At 40.8% G+C, this 17036-nt stretch overlaps 1 protein-coding gene across 3 annotated transcripts in view; it reads left to right on the top strand.

The window, feature by feature from the left end:
* Cyp2j16 (cytochrome P450, family 2, subfamily j, polypeptide 16) overlaps window positions 1–15725 on the top strand; it is a 50329-nt gene extending 34604 nt beyond the window's left edge. For 2 of the 3 annotated variants that reach the window (XM_063261310.1, XM_063261311.1), the window contains 3 exons: window positions 315–502; window positions 3919–4057; window positions 14796–14987. In XM_063261310.1, coding sequence (XP_063117380.1) covers window positions 315–502; window positions 3919–4057; window positions 14796–14971 — 503 coding nt within the window. In that variant the 3' untranslated portion in view covers window positions 14972–14987. Of the gene's footprint in view, window positions 1–314; window positions 503–3918; window positions 4058–14795 lie in introns of all 3 variants that reach the window. The other variant, XM_578474.4, reaches the window with a different exon arrangement.
* Window positions 15726–17036: the final 1311 nt, after the last annotated feature.

The following is a 17036-nucleotide window of genomic DNA, read 5'->3' as shown; positions in this document are numbered from 1 at the left end:
ATTTATATACATCCAGCATATACCAGAAGAAAATATACATGCTAACCTCAAAAGGAAAAAATAAAGATACAGGAAAAAAATACAGAACAAAGCAAAAATGGAACTGAAGGTGTCAAATAACAATTCTTGTAACCCCATGGATGATGCCTGAAACTTCAGTTTCATGGGATGAGCAACATGGTGTTTCTTTGTAAACAGAACACTGGATGAAATGTAAAAAGACAACATCTTGGATACAACTTCTCTCTCTTCACAAGAAAGAAGTATGCTTTGAAGCTAACAGCCCCCCCCACCCCACCCCCGTTTTCTTGCAGAAAAAGTACATTCTGAGATTGATAGAGTGATTGGCCATGGGAGGCTGCCAAGTACAGATGACCAAGATGCCATGCCCTACACCAATGCTGTCATCCATGAGGTTCTGAGGATGGGCAACATCATCCCCTTGAATGTTCCCAGGGAAGTGACAGCTGATAGCACATTGGCTGGATTCCACCTGCCTAAGGTAACCTTGCATTTTTAGCTTCCAATTTCCAGTCAATTGTTGTCATTATTGGAAGAACCCAATCATAAAAAGTAAAACTTATTTCTGACCCAAGAAACCATTTAAAATTAAAGATTTTATTCATAACAGAATGTGAGCATTCCTCCTATGTGTTTAAGCAATATTTATGTATATCATGGGGAATACAGAAAGGGAAATACCCTGGTTAAATTTGTTCAGTCAAAGACAGCTTTATTTGCTAAAGAATACTCTCTTGTCTTCTTGTGCTAATGCTCACTCATAAGAGCCAATATTTCTTTGCCATTTGTGAACTCACAGGTGGTTTCCCATCATTTTCTTACTCTCTCACAGTTGAGAACTTTCTATCTCATAAAGAAATCTAGTCCAATCTGAAATAGTAACTCTAAAAAAGGAAAAAACCATATCATTGCCAAAAAAGCAACACAAAACATGTATTAAGAATTCTTATTTTTCAAATAGTTACTAAATCCTCTTTTCATAAGTTTGATCCTTTCTTTATTCAGTAGAAATTGTGATTAGGTGAAATAAGTTTAGATAATGTCCCTCTACTACAATATACAGTAACCTAACCTTGGTATTTAGGAATAAACCTGTTCTGATAATTTTTCCTGCTCAGGAATTATTATATTAGTTATTGAAAGATCTCCCCTATACTTTTAACCCTGGATCTCTCTTACAGTCATTCTGATCACAGACCCTAACATATGATCTACTCAGGATTTCTGCAGAGATCTCTCCTGAGAATATCATACTCTCTCTGTTCAAGGCACAATTATTATCCTCTCCATTCTTTCTCTACACTGTATACCAAACAAAATCTGACATTTCTTCATAGTAGCAAATTAAAAGCCTGAGGTTTCAGTTCAGCATGGCATCCAGTGGGAGGCACAACAGAGCAAGCTTCAAGTTTATAGCCAGGAAGCAGAAAGACTGCAGGAGGCTATCCTCCAACCCCATTAATTCTATCCAGTTCTTCAGTGTTGGAGAAGGTACCACATATCAGGAAACTCTACTGCCAATAGGTAGTGAACTCACACAGATGCTATCACTGTTGTTTTATTACGATAGCCTCGACAATCATAAATTACTCAGAATGTGTTGTCACACAGTAAAGTCTTCAGAGTTTAGAACAGATGAGTCTATTCTGGAAACACAGATACAACCATAACTATAACATCTAGAAACAGAAAACCTCAACTATGTCATTGACAATGGCTTGTCAATTTCAAATATAGCTCAGCTCTAGACACTGACAGTCTAACTGGATAGGATGCAAGTGAATCAAACCACCAAGGCTTTGATTTTACTTGGATTTAGTTTCAGAAATGGCTGCATCTCTGCCCACTGTCTGACTCTAAGAAAACTGTTTATCTCTCATAGCATTGTTTCCTACGCCTCTATCATTACAGAATAATGTATAGTCTTCACAGGGAGAGATCATTAATAAAGAGCTTCCCACTAGATATAACAGTTATAATTTTTATTGTTTACACACCTTAAGATTTTTCTGTCTGTAAAACATTCTGAAGAAAGTGACCATGTAAGTGGCAGATTATAAATTATGAGAGTGTCCAGAGGAAAGCATCCTGTGCTGTCTAGAGGTAGGTAGGCTGGGATGAGACCCAGAGCCTGGGAGGAACAAGAAAGATTCTAAAGTAAAAGGTGCAGGTTCTGAATAGAGAGGTAGTAGGCTTTAGTCTGACAGCATGAGGGAGGATTAGTATTCATGTCAAGGAGACAATGATTTTTTTTCTTTTATTTTTTTTAAATTTACACTTCAAATGTTATTCCCTTTCCTGGTTTCTGGGTTTCCCGGTTTCCCAGACATAAGCCCCCTATCCCATCCCCGTCCCCGTCTTCTATAAGGGTGTTCCCCACCCCATCCACCCCCTTCTCATCCCTTCGACATTCCCCTACACTGGGGGGTCCAACCTTGGCAGGACCAAGGGTTTCTCCTTCCATTGGTGCCCAACAAGGCCATCCTCTGCTACATATGCAGCTGGAGCCATAGGTCAGTCCATGTAGAGTCTTTGGGTAGTGGTTTAGTCCCTGGGAGCTCTGGTTGGTTGGCATTGTTCTTATGGGGTTGTAAACCCCTTCAGATCTTTCAATCCTTTCTCTAACTTATCCAACGTGAATTCCATTCTCAGTTCAATGGTTTGCTGCTAGCATTCGGCTCTGTATTTGACAAGCTCTGGCTGTGTCTCTCATGAGACATCTATACCCTGTTCCTATCAGCATGCCCTTCTTAGCATCATCAATTTTATCTAGTTTTGGTGTGTGTGTGTGTGTGTGTGTGTGTGTGTGTGTGTGTGTGTGTGTATATATATATATATATATATATATATATATATATATATATATATATATATATATTGTATACCCATGTGGGGCAGGCTCTAAATGGCCATTTTTTCAGTCTCTGCTCCAAACTTTGCCTCCGTATCCCCTCCTATGAATATTTTTTAAGAAGGAGACAATGTTTAAAGGGGATGGGAATTGGGGTTGGGGATTTAGCTCAGTGGTAGAGTGCTTGCCTAGGAAGCGCAAGGCCCTGGGTTCGGTCCCCAGCTCCAAAAAAAAAGAACCAAAAAAAAGGGGGGGATGGGAATTATTACAAAACTGAGAAAGGAAATACCAGCATGTGGCATCGTAGGCAGTAGGGAAATCTGGCTCTGGAGAATCAAAGAATGCCACTTCACATACTGAAGAGTGGGTAAAGAAAATGATGAGAAATGGGAGTGTGTGGTTATTAAGCTCTATTCGTGCTATAAGCATTGTCAGCTGTGGAACAGGTGAGGCTCTAAAATATCAAAGAGATAGGAAGAAATAATAACTTACATGACACAAGAGGGATTGAAAAACTGGTTTGAAAATTAGATGGGGTTGATGAGACATTATGAGGTAAAGACACACTCTGGGGAGCTCAGGCACCATGACAGAGAGAATGGTGGACTGGGCTTGCTTATGCTATATGCCTGATGTACACGTTCCTAACCCTGCTGAGAGAATGGGTTCTGAAGCTACATACTGAGAGCTAAGAAGAGAAAAGGGATCGTAGACACAACTTTTTTTCCCCAGACATCCCATATTCCTCACTGTAGGAAGTAGCTGGATTAAAGGTTTTTCACTCCCTTTATTTTCTCATGTATGGCCAAATGTCTTCTCCCTACTATATGCTGACCTATTCCCACAGACCAGAATTTTGTAATAAAAACAAATGCCTAATGTCCCTGAAATATCTTAAGCAGATACAGACCATCATTGATCTAAACTAAGGACAGGTTTTTGTGGGAGCTTAGGGTATGAACAGAAATGGAATATTAAGAAGCCCCATCCCTTGTGTCTAGATCTGTTCCGTATTTCAAGCCTTAAATCTTGGCTTTCTCCTTTAGGGCAAAATGATCCTGACCAATTTGACTGCTCTGCACAGGGACCCCAAAGAGTGGGCCACCCCAGACACCTTCAATCCAGAACATTTTTTGGAGAATGGACAGTTTAAGAAGAGAGACTCTTTTCTGCCTTTCTCAGTGGGTAAGTGGTAATGAGAAGGAAACCGGTCACAATCCTACCTCACCCCTTCCCTTCTCTTCTGCCTAGAGAACTCTGTTCTAATTTGACCATCTCCATATAGCTCGACCCAGTGCAGGTCCATAGTGTTATTTGCAGATCAGTGCTTTCTAGACCTAGCACTGCTTCACATGGTTACTCTCTCTCAAGCCCTCCTTGGTTCTGTTGGAATTTTCAGCTCCCCATGTTTTATTTTCCACAACATTATAAACAGAAACCCAAAATCCCTGCCCCTTACCTGAAAGAAACCTAAATACATGTCATCTTTGAACAAAGTTTTTAAATGTTCAATTTATTTTTAAGTGCTACTCTCTCAAAGGTAAATATATTGTATTTGTAATGAGATGTGTAGGAGAAATGGGAGGGTGGCTACCTACTCACTATCATGGGAATTTTAAACAATATTGTAATCGTATTTGCATAACTGAATTGTGTTCTGTTCTAAACAAGAACCCCTCGAACAATTAAATCATTTGTCTTTTATGATTATAAGCATGCTTTTAAAATCTAATTACACAATTTGTGTTCTGTAACTTCATAGTTTTCTAGCCACCAGTTATAAAAAAAAATACTTGTAGTCTTCAATTGTTGAACCAGTAACAATGTAGTATAATACAATCATTTGCTTCTATGCATTGCACATATCTTTACAAATAATTTTGCAGTTCCTTAGTCCCATAAATATGCACTGAGCATATATTACATGTTAAACACACACAGGAAAATCATAGGATAAAAGTTTAGAGTTCTCTGCACCCAAATCCCGTGGGAGGGAGAGCTAAACCTTCAGAGAGGCGGACAAGCCTGGGAAACCAGAAGAGACTGCTCCCTGCACACACATCTCGGACGCCAGAGGAAAAAGCCAAAGACCATCTGGAACCCTGGTGCACTGAAGCTCCCGGAAGGGGCGGCACAGGTCTTCCTGGTTGCTGCCGCTGCAGAGAGCCCCTGGGCAGCACCCCACGAGCGAACCTGAGCCTCGGGACCACAGGTAAGACCAAATTTTCTGCTGCAAGAAAGCTGCCTGGTGAGCTTGGGACACACGGAAGCAGAATTTCTCTAGGACCAGGCACGTTCTGTGTTTACCAGAAGTCCCACACCCGCGGATCCCGGCCCGCAGCAGCTCTCTGCTCCCAGACCCGGTGAGAGAGAGACCCAACCGCCTGGTCAGGTGGGCACTCCTGAGGCTGCAGAGCGGAAGAGACCACCAACACTGCTCACCCCTGCCCACATCCCTGGCCCAAGAGGAAACTGTATAAGGCCTCTGGGCTCCCGTGGGGGAGGGCCCAGGAGCGGCAGGACCCCTGACAGAGACACCGCCGGACCCTGAAGGAAACAGACTGGATAAACAGTTCTCTGCACCCAAATCCCGTGGGAGGGAGAGCTAAACCTTCAGAGAGGCAGACAAGCCTGGGAAACCAGAAGAGACTGCTCCCTGCACACACATCTCGGACGCCAGAGGAAAAAGCCAAAGACCATCTGGAACCCTGGTGCACTGAAGCTCCCGGAAGGGGCGGCACAGGTCTTCCTGGTTGCTGCCGCTGCAGAGAGCCCCTGGGCAGCACCCCACGAGCAAACCTGAGCCTCAGGACCACAGGTAAGACCAAATTTTCTGCTGCAAGAAAGCTGCCTGGTGAACTCAAGACACAGGCCCACAGGAACAGATGAAGACCTGTAGAGAGGAAAAACTACACGCCCGAAAGCAGAACACTCTGTCCCCATAACTGACTGAAAGACAGGAAAACAGGTCTACAGCACTCCTGACACACAGGCTTATAGGACAGTCTAGCCACTGTCAGAAATAGCAGAACAAAGTAACACTAGAGATAATCTGATGGCGAGAGGCAAGCGCAGGAACCCAAGCAACAGAAACCAAGACTACATGCCATCATCGGAGCCCAATTCTCCCACCAAAACAAACATGGAATATCCAAACACACCAGAAAAGCAAGATCTAGTTTCAAAATCATATTTGATCATGATGCTGGAGGACTTCAAGAAAGACATGAACACACTTAGGGAAGCACAGGAAAACATTAATAAACAAGTAAAAGCCTACAGAGAGGAATCGCAAAAATCCCTGAAAGAATTCCAGGAAAACACAATCAAACAGTTGAAGGAATTAAAAATGGAAATAGAAGCAATCAAGAAAGAACACATGGAAACAACCCTGGATATAGAAAACCAAAAGAAGAGACAAGGAGCTGTAGATACAAGCTTCACCAACAGAATACAAGAGATGGAAGAGAGAATCTCAGGAGCAGAAGATTCCATAGAAATCATTGACTCAACTGTCAAAGATAATGTAAAGCGGAAAAAGCTACTGGTCCAAAACATACAGGAAATCCAGGACTCAATGAGAAGATCAAACCTAAGGATAATAGGTATAGAAGAGAGTGAAGACTCCCAGCTCAAAGGACCAGTAAATATCTTCAACAAAATCATAGAAGAAAACTTCCCTAACCTAAAAAAAGAGATACCCATAGACATACAAGAAGCCTACAGAACTCCAAATAGATTGGACCAGAAAAGAAACACCTCCCGTCACATAATAGTCAAAACACCAAACGCACAAAATAAAGAAAGAATATTAAAAGCAGTAAGGGAAAAAGGTCAAGTAACATATAAAGGGAGACCTATCAGAATCACACCAGACTTCTCGCCAGAAACTATGAAGGCCAGAAGATCCTGGACTGATGTCATACAGACCCTAAGAGAACACAAATGCCAGCCCAGGTTACTGTATCCAGCAAAACTCTCAATTAACATTGATGGAGAAACCAAGATATTCCATGACAAAACCAAATTTACACAATATCTTTCTACAAATCCAGCACTACAAAGGATAATAAATGGTAAAGCCCAACATAAGGAGGCAAGCTATACCCTAGAAGAAGCAAGAAACTAATCGTCTTGGCAACAAAACAAAGAGAATGAAAGCACACAAACATAACCTCACATCCAAATATGAATATAACGGGAAGCAATAATCACTATTCCTTAATATCTCTCAACATCAATGGCCTCAACTCCCCAATAAAAAGACATAGATTAACAAACTGGATACGCAACGAGGACCCTGCATTCTGCTGCCTACAGGAAACACACCTCAGAGACAAAGACAGACACTACCTCAGAGTGAAAGGCTGGAAAACAAATTTCCAAGCAAATGGTCAGAAGAAGCAAGCTGGAGTAGCCATTCTAATATCAAATAAAATCAATTTCCAACTAAAAGTCATCAAAAAAGATAAGGAAGGACACTTCATATTCATCAAAGGAAAAATCAACCAAGATGAACTCTCAATCCGAAATATCTATGCCCCAAATACAAGGGCACCTACATGCGTAAAAGAAACCTTACTAAAGCTCAAAACACACATTGCACCTCACACAATAATAGTGGGAGATTTCAACACCCCACTCTCATCAATGGACAGATCATGGAAACAGAAATTAAACAGTGATGTAGACAGATTAAGAGAAGTCATGAGCCAAATGGACTTAACGGATATTTATAGAACATTCTATCCTAAAGCAAAAGGATATACCTTCTTCTCAGCTCCTCATGGTACTTTCTCCAAAATTGACCATATAATTGGTCAAAAAACGGGCCTCAACAGGTACAGAAAGATAGAAATAATCCCATGCGTGCTATCGGACCACCACGGCCTAAAACTGGTCTTCAATAACAATAAGGGAAGAATGCCCACATATACGTGGAAATTGAACAATGCTCTACTCAATGATAACCTGGTCAAGGAAGAAATAAAGAAAGAAATTAAAAACTTTATAGAATTTAATGAAAATGAAGATACAACATACTCAAACTTATGGGACACAATGAAAGCTGTGCTAAGAGGAAAACTCATAGCGCTGAGTGCCTGCAGAAAGAAACAGGAAAGAGCATATGTCAGCAGCTTGACAGCACACCTAAAAGCTCTAGAACAAAAAGAAGCAAATACACCCAGGAGGAGTAGAAGGCAGGAAATAATCAAACTCAGAGCTGAAATCAACCAAGTAGAAACAAAAAGGACCATAGAAAGAATCAACAGAACCAAAAGTTGGTTCTTTGAGAAAATCAACAAGATAGATAAACCCTTAGCCAGACTAACGAGAGGACACAGAGAGTGTGTCCAAATTAACAAAATCAGAAACGAAAAGGGAGACATAACTACAGATTCGGAGGAAATTCAAAAAATCATCAGATCTTACTATAAAAACCTATATTCAACAAAATTTGAAAATCTTCAGGAAATGGACAATTTCCTAGAAAGATACCAGGTATCGAAGTTAAATCAGGAACAGATAAACCAGTTAAACAACCCCATAACTCCTAAGGAAATAGAAGCAGTCATTAAAGGTCTCCCAACCAAAAAGAGCCCAGGTCCAGACGGGTTTAGTGCAGAATTCTATCAAACCTTCATAGAAGACCTCATACCAATATTATCCAAACTATTCCACAAAATTGAAACAGATGGAGCCCTACCGAATTCCTTCTACGAAGCCACAATTACTCTTATACCTAAATCACACAAAGACACAACAAAGAAAGAGAACTTCAGACCAATTTCCCTTATGAATATCGACGCAAAAATACTCAATAAAATTCTGGCAAACCGAATTCAAGAGCACATCAAAACAATCATCCACCATGATCAAGTAGGCTTCATCCCAGGCATGCAGGGATGGTTTAATATACGGAAAACCATCAACGTGATCCATTATATAAACAAACTGAAAGAACAGAACCACATGATCATTTCATTAGATGCTGAGAAAGCATTTGACAAAATTCAACACCCCTTCATGATAAAAGTCCTGGAAAGAATAGGAATTCAAGGCCCATACCTAAACATAGTAAAAGCCATATACAGCAAACCAGTTGCTAACATTAAACTAAATGGAGAGAAACTTGAAGCAATCCCACTAAAATCAGGGACTAGACAAGGCTGCCCACTCTCTCCCTACTTATTCAATATAGTTCTTGAAGTTCTAGCCAGAGCAATCAGACAACAAAAGGAGATCAACGGGATACAGATCGGAAAAGAAGAGGTCAAAATATCACTATTTGCAGATGACATGATAGTATATTTAAGTGATCCCAAAAGTTCCACCAGAGAACTACTAAAGCTGATAAACAACTTCAGCAAAGTGGCTGGGTATAAAATTAACTCAAATAAATCAGTTGCCTTCCTCTATACAAAAGAGAAACAAGCCGAGAAAGAAATTAGGGAAACGACACCCTTCATAATAGACCCAAATAATATAAAGTACCTCGGTGTGACTTTAACCAAGCAAGTAAAAGATCTGTACAATAAGAACTTCAAGACACTGAGGAAAGAAATTGAAGAAGACCTCAGAAGATGGAAAGATCTCCCATGCTCATGGATTGGCAGGATTAATATAGTAAAAATGGCCATTTTACCAAAAGCAATCTACAGATTCAATGCAATCCCCATCAAAATACCAATCCAATTCTTCAAAGAGTTAGACAGAACAATTTGCAAATTCATCTGGAATAACAAAAAACCCAGGATAGCTAAAGCTATCCTCAACAATAAAAGGACTTCAGAGGGAATCACTATCCCTGAACTCAAGCAGTATTACAGAGCAATAGTGATAAAAACTGCATGGTATTGGTACAGAGACAGACAGATAGACCAATGGAACAGAATTGAAGACCCAGAAATGAACCCACACACCTATGGTCACTTGATTTTTGACAAAGGAGCCAAAACCATCCAATGGAAAAAAGATAGCATTTTCAGCAAATGGTGCTGGTTCAACTGGAGGTCAACATGTAGAAGAATGCAGATCGATCCATGCTTATCACCCTGTACAAAGCTTAAGTCCAAGTGGATCAAGGACCTCCACATCAAACCAGACACACTCAAACTAATAGAAGAAAAACTAGGGAAGCATCTGGAACACATGGGCACTGGAAAAAATTTCCTGAACAAAACACCAATGGCTTATGCTTTAAGATCAAGAATCGACAAATGGGATCTCATAAAACTGCAAAGCTTCTGTAAGGCAAAGGACACTGTGGTTAGGACAAAACGGCAACCAACAGATTGGGAAAAGATCTTTACCAATCCTACAACAGATAGAGGCCTTATATCCAAAATATACAAAGAACTCAAGAAGTTAGACCGCAGGGAAACAAATAACCCTATTAAAAAATGGGGTTCAGAGCTAAACAAAGAATTCACAGCTGAGGAATGCCGAATGGCTGAGAAACACCTAAAGAAATGTTCAACATCTTTAGTCATAAGGGAAATGCAAATCAAAACAACCCTGAGATTTCACCTCACACCAGTGCGATTGGCTAAGATCAAAAACTCAGGTGACAGCAGATGCTGGCGAGGATGTGGAGAAAGAGGAACACTCCTCCATTGTTGGTGGGATTGCAGACTGGTACAACCATTCTGGAAATCAGTCTGGAGGTTCCTCAGAAAATTGGACATTGAACTGCCTGAGGATCCAGCTATACCTCTCTTGGGCATATACCCAAAAGATGCCTCAACATATAAAAGAGACACGTGCTCCACTATGTTCATCGCAGCCTTATTTATAATAGCCAGAAAATGGAAAGAACCCAGATGCCCTTCAACAGAGGAATGGATACAGAAAATGTGGTACATCTACACAATGGAATATTACTCAGCTATCAAAAACAACGAGTTTATGAAATTCGTAGGCAAATGGTTGGAACTGGAAAATATCATCCTGAGTGAGCTAACCCAATCACAGAAAGACATACATGGTATGCACTCATTGATAAGTGGCTATTAGCCCAAATGCTTGAATTACCCTAGATCCCTAGAACAAACGAAACTCAAGACGGATGATCAAAATGTGAATGCTTCACTCCTTCTTTAAATGAGGAAAAAGAATACCCTTGGCAGGGAAGGGAGAGGCAAAGATTAAAACAGAGACTGAAGGAACACCCATTCAGAGCCTGCCCCACATGTGGCCCATACATATACAGCCACCCAATTAGACAAGATGGATGAAGCAAAGAAGTGCAGACCGACAGGAGCCGGATGTAGATCGCTCCTGAGAGACACAGCCAGAATACAGCAAATATAGAGGCGAATGCCAGCAGCAAACCACTGAACTGAGAATAGGTCCCCTATTGAAGGAATCAGAGAAAGAACTGGAAGAGCTTGAAGGGGCTCGAGACCCCAAAAGTACAACAATGCCAAGCAACCAGAGCTTCCAGGGACTAAGCCACTACCTAAAGACTATACATGGACTGACCCTGGACTCTGACCCCATAGGTAGCAATGAATATCCTAGTAAGAGCACCAGTGGAAGGGGAAGCCCTGGGTCCTGCTAAGACTGAACCCCCAGTGAACTAGTCTATGGGGGGAGGGCGGCAATGGGGGGAGGGTTGGGAGGAGAACACCCATAAGGAAGGGGAGGGGGGAGGGGGATGTTTGCCCGGAAACCGGGAAAGGGAATAACACTCGAAATGTATATAAGAAATACTCAAGTTAATAAAAAAAAAACAAAAAACAAAAAAAACAAAAAAACAGTTTATTCATGGCATCCCCCTGGAACACGTGTTGCACTGCAGTCTTTCCAGCTGGAATCAGTGAACGGTGACAGAAATGGACACAGTCCTGGCCAAATATGCTGAAGCTGCAGCTGAAGCTTGGGGTCTACCTAATTTTCTCACACTGAATTTTGGGTTCCCTGATGCATCCTTCCGAATGTGACTAAATGTTCTGGGCTTCCCTGTGAATGCCTAGATGAAATGGCTTTGTTCTCTTTGCTTTTTCCTGTGCTCCTGGGGCACCCTTGTTGACCATTCACAGTTCACTTTAAAAGGAAAGATAGCAGAATGTGTTCCTGTTCATAAAACACTTAAAAAGATTTGAATGATGGCTCAAAATCTCAGCTATTTCATTTACTCTAATTATGCTCAGTTACTGAGTCAGATCCCAAAAGTCTAGAATGTGACTCTTTTTACATCCCACCTAAGTGATTTATGTTTTCTTTCCTAGCACTGCAGTGAAGGAAGGTAGCCATATCCCCAAGGCTTTCACTGGAAGTTGATCTTCTAGACCAAGTGAAGCTTGCACATGCCCAGTCTCTTCATATTGAAACATTTTTTTCCTCATAGAGGATTCATGGATAATGCCTTTAATTGTCTTCCTACCTGTACCAACTGTCACACCAGCCACACACAGAGAGCCACGGGTGTTTCCTGGGCTTCTTTGAAAGGGAAAAGGATCTAGTAGCCTTTAGCCCAGGCTGGGTTTGTTGGATTGCCCTCACTGAAACCATGTCTAGGAGGAAGTTTTGTTTGGTTAATCGTTTCAGAGATCTCAGCCTGTGGTAAGTTGGCTCATAGGTTTGTGGCTAGAGCAACACATTTTCTTAGAAGTGTTTGGCTGAAGAATATAGTCACCACATTGTTGCCTGAATGAAAGGGAAAGATGCTATGCATTTGCTGCGATTCCATTAGGGACATGACTCAAATGACCTACATTAAGCATATACACACTTAATTTTCTACCACTTCCCAATGGTGCCACCGTCAATATAGTAACTGAATTGGTTACTGTTCTATTGATGTGAGGATATACCATGACCAAGGCAATTCTTATAAAAGAAAATATTTAATTGGGGGACTTGGTTCCAGATTCGTAAGATTAGTCCGTGATCATTATGGCAAGAAATAGACAGGCATTGCACTGTAGGATTAGCTGAGAGTTTTACATTCTGATCCACAGGCAGAGTTAGGGAGGGGGAGAGAGACAGAGACAGAGACAGAAATACAGAGGCAGAGATCAAGACAGACAGACAGAGACAGAGAGAGAAAGAGAGAGAGACAGAATCAGAGTCAGACAGAGACACAGAAAAACACGTAGAAGGAGTGTTCTGGTTTTGCCCACTTCCAGTGACATACCTCCCTCAACAAGGCCAGGCTTCCTAATATTTCTCAAAACACTTTCACTCCCTGGACACTACTTATTCATATATATGAGCCTATGAAGGCCATTCTTTCTCAACCCACCATAATAAAATCAAAATTATCCATTTTACTGGCCAACCTTTCAGTCACATGCTCTATACTGAAATGCAAGTTTCGATCTGCCCAGGAAGGCTCAGGAACAAAGAGACTATTTCACATTATTGCCAAATGAGGAAGGATTAACTTCATGACAAGGACAGGTTCGGGCATAGTCACAGAGTTTTTGGCAGGTCATGTCCCTAACTCGGGCTCCTATCTTTGTTTATCATGATATGTGGACTCTTACAGGAGAATCTTTGGAATTTACTAAGTTGCTAGTCATATTCATGGCAGGTAACAGGAGCAGCATGAGAAGAACAGAGATAAAAAAAAACATGATAGTAAAATCACAGATTACTGTAAGATCCTGGCATCATATTAATACATATACAATGCACCTCTTCAGGTCTGATTTTATGTTATTTTTCTCAACAGCCTGTATTAAACAGATAGCATCGTGGATACATGCATCTATCAAAAAATTCTAAAATGTTTAATGTTTAAAACCAATAAAGCTTCTTATACATTAGCCCGCAGAGAAGAATACATGCTATCTTTCCTGCTACCATGTCCTTGTTGGGCACCCTCTGAGGACAGAGGAAAGATATTCAAATAGTAATAATAGTTTTTTCTTGATGTTCAGCTAAGCATTATTGTTACAGTCTTTATAAATTTCCCTTTTTTTGAAGTTTTCCCTTTTTTTCAGTCAAAAATGAATTATTTTCGAAGAAAGAAAGGACTTGATGACAAAGTAGATATTTTACTTGTTAAAGGGTTTGCCTTGGAAACACAGAATATAATACAATCTCCAGAGCATACAGAGAAAGGTGGGGCACGTTGGCATGCGCTTATAATCCTAGCACTTGAAAGGAGAATTTCTTGAAATTCAGCAGTCAGGCTAAATTGGCAAATTCTAAAGAGTCAGGAAGCTGTGTTAAAAAGTGGGAGGTCTGGCACATGAGGATCAACAACCTTGTCTGTCTTCTAGAACCTAAATCCATGTGCACACATGTGTACATACAGTGAGCAAACTTATGCATGAAGACATCAATAATAATAGGAACTTAAATATGGGTTAGGGTCTAGATTGAACATCGTAGTACTGTTTACATACTTGATGAGGATGTTCCCAGAGGAAGAGAACAATGGAGTGCTAGAGTTGTCCTTCATCATCATAAATTACCCATAGGAAACTTGATATTTGAGAGAGAGTATGATGAGAGGACAGGTATAAAAACAGATATAGATACAAATACATGTGTTTATACAAACATTTCGATGAATACTCAGTGTGAAAGTGTATATGGTGTGAAGTGACCCAGAGCAATGACTCCCAGATTTATGAGAATACTTTGTGCCAAGGTCTTACCTCCTACATATTATTATTCAATGCAAAGAACCAGGATATCTAGGGGAAATGTCAATTCCCAGGGCTGGCAAAAAAAAAAAAAAAAAAAAAAAAAAAAAAAAAAAAAAAAAAAAACAGAAGTCTGAGACATATTATACCAAAGATCAAGAAATGCTCTAATTGCACAGTCAGAAAAATATTAGACACAAGCTACTGGACACAAAGTCAAGGGTGAGTTCAGGATTTACAGGAGGAAGGTGGGAAAACCAGTGCCAAGATGCACCAAAGTCAGCTGAGAAAGTGATTCATCTTTTGGTTTTGTCTGACAGGAAAGAGAGCGTGCCCAGGAGAAAAACTGGCCAAGTCCGAGCTGTTCATTTTCTTCACTGCTCTTATGCAAAACTTTACCTTCAAGGCCCCAACCAATGAGAAGCTGAGCCTGAAGTTGAGAAAGGGCCTCTCCCTTTACCCAGTCAGCTACCGCATCTGTGCTGTACCTAGATAGTGAAAGAGAAAAGAGAACAGGGAGATATGCTGCATGCTCTGAAGTTTCTGGGCCTTGCTCACAAGAAAAGAAAAAGATGTCACAGAATGAAGGTAATTCAAGAACTATTAAAGAAATTTGGCTTAGAAAATTGAATCTAATTTTTGGAATGCTAGTCCTTTAATTTGGTATTCAGCAAATCACTTATAAGCATAACTTTCCATCTAAAATTTCAAGGACAATTATGGTTCTTCCTATGAAGAAAATGAATTGCATTTAATTAAAATGAATTAAAACTTAAAAATCAAAATTGTAATTATATTAATTATAAATTGAACATGCTAATTTCTTCAGGAATTATATCTCTAGTGGTATGCTGTCAGTTTGCCTCCTTCCTCCTTTTATACACTTGTATTTATTTCTGGCTCATTGAAATGGTAGCTTAAAGTGATGCAAAGAGAGAATTAGAATCCAAACTGAGAGCTTCTCATTGCACCCACAGAAATGGTCATGAAACCTCTCAAGTATGATAGCACTGACCCTAATTTATAGAGTTCTGTTTCCAAGTGTTTCTGCAGACCAGCAGAACAGGGATGTTTTCTAATTCAATGGCAGACAAAGCAAGTGGCATAAAATCAATTGCCTTCTTTGTTTTAATTTTCACTGGCTTCTTGTGAATTTCACATTATGTACCCCTTTCCCTCTCACTTCTCCCTCATATTATATCCACTCTTCATCTTTGCAACCTCCCTCTGAGAATAAAACATATTCTTGTGAAGATGTAGTGTGTCACAGTGTGTCTAACAACGTACACTTTTGTTCATATATCTTTGCTTACAAATGTTCACTGCAATGAGTTATTTATCTAGTAGGAGGTCTTTGGTTCCTCTTACACTATTAATACTGGTACCTCATTGGGACTCTTCTAGGATATTCGGTTGATGGCTTGTGTCATAGATATCTTGTTTAGGATCTGTAAGACCCGCCCCTTCATGTATTACAGAAGTTCATGAATGGGATAGAGATATTGGAGAGGGCACATTCAAACACCTGGATATGAACCTGAGAGGTATCTGAGCTGGTTAGCCCACCAACTCTCCTATACTCAAACTACTAGGACTCAATCTCCTGCCTTGCCCTGGCTGTGCCATCCAATGCATAGCCAAATATCCTGCCTTCATGGCCTTCTAAGTTCACTTGTCCTTGCACATACCATCAGAACCTGCTCCACTGTGCTTCCCAGGGGAGATACAGGGCCACTTTTCTAAGTACTGCATCAGGAGAGATGTTATCTGTCCCTTCTCTCATTTCCTCTGGATTTTCTCACCAGCAATGACCACAACCAGATCCAGGTAATACTGTTTCCAATGTTTTGTGCAGGGGCTTCTCTCCTGAGTGCCGCATCTAGCGAGGAAGAGATACAGTTTTCCTAGTCTCCTGACACCAGGACCAACTCTCCTAACTGTCACAGGTGTCAAGAGACAAAGGAGGGGGTGGGGGCATCTCTCCCTCATTCTTTCCATCACAAAGCAGACCACAGTCAGGACTGACTCCCCAGAGCCCAGACCCTCAAGGCCCAATCACCTGTAACTCGAATTTCCTGGGCCTGCTCTATTGTGCTGGCCAGGAGGTACAGTGCCAACTCTCTCAGATGTTGCAGCAAATCAGGGAAAGGGACATCACTCCTGCTCTCATGACCCTAGGGTCAATTCTCCCTCCTGCCATAAATATCAAAATCAGTTTCCTTTTATATGTTGGAGTTTGACCTTGGACCTAGAACTATGTCTTATGTCACAGATAAGCAAAAGCTGAAAATAGATTTGGAAGACAAATGCAATTGAAGGGCCTTTATAGCTGTGAGCATAGCAAATTGGCTCTGGCAAGCTTTGTTCCTCCTACTTTGTCTCTGCTTTGCTAAAGTGTTAAATTACACTCCAAAAGTTAGTCACCAATATCTATTCCCTTAGTGGCCACTTCCTTTCCCCGAATCTGACCAGCAAAGTCTAACTACCTTTCTTACTCAGGATTTGTATTCCTAAACAAACATCATGACTGAGAAAAATTAGTACCAGGAGTGGGGTATTCC

The sequence above is a fragment of the Rattus norvegicus genome, chromosome 5 (genome assembly GCF_036323735.1).
Source record: "Rattus norvegicus strain BN/NHsdMcwi chromosome 5, GRCr8, whole genome shotgun sequence".
In the NCBI taxonomy this organism is placed as follows: Eukaryota; Metazoa; Chordata; class Mammalia; order Rodentia; family Muridae; genus Rattus; species Rattus norvegicus.
Note: the sequence above shows the minus strand (reverse complement) of the source record. Positions and strands in the feature narration are given on the sequence as shown.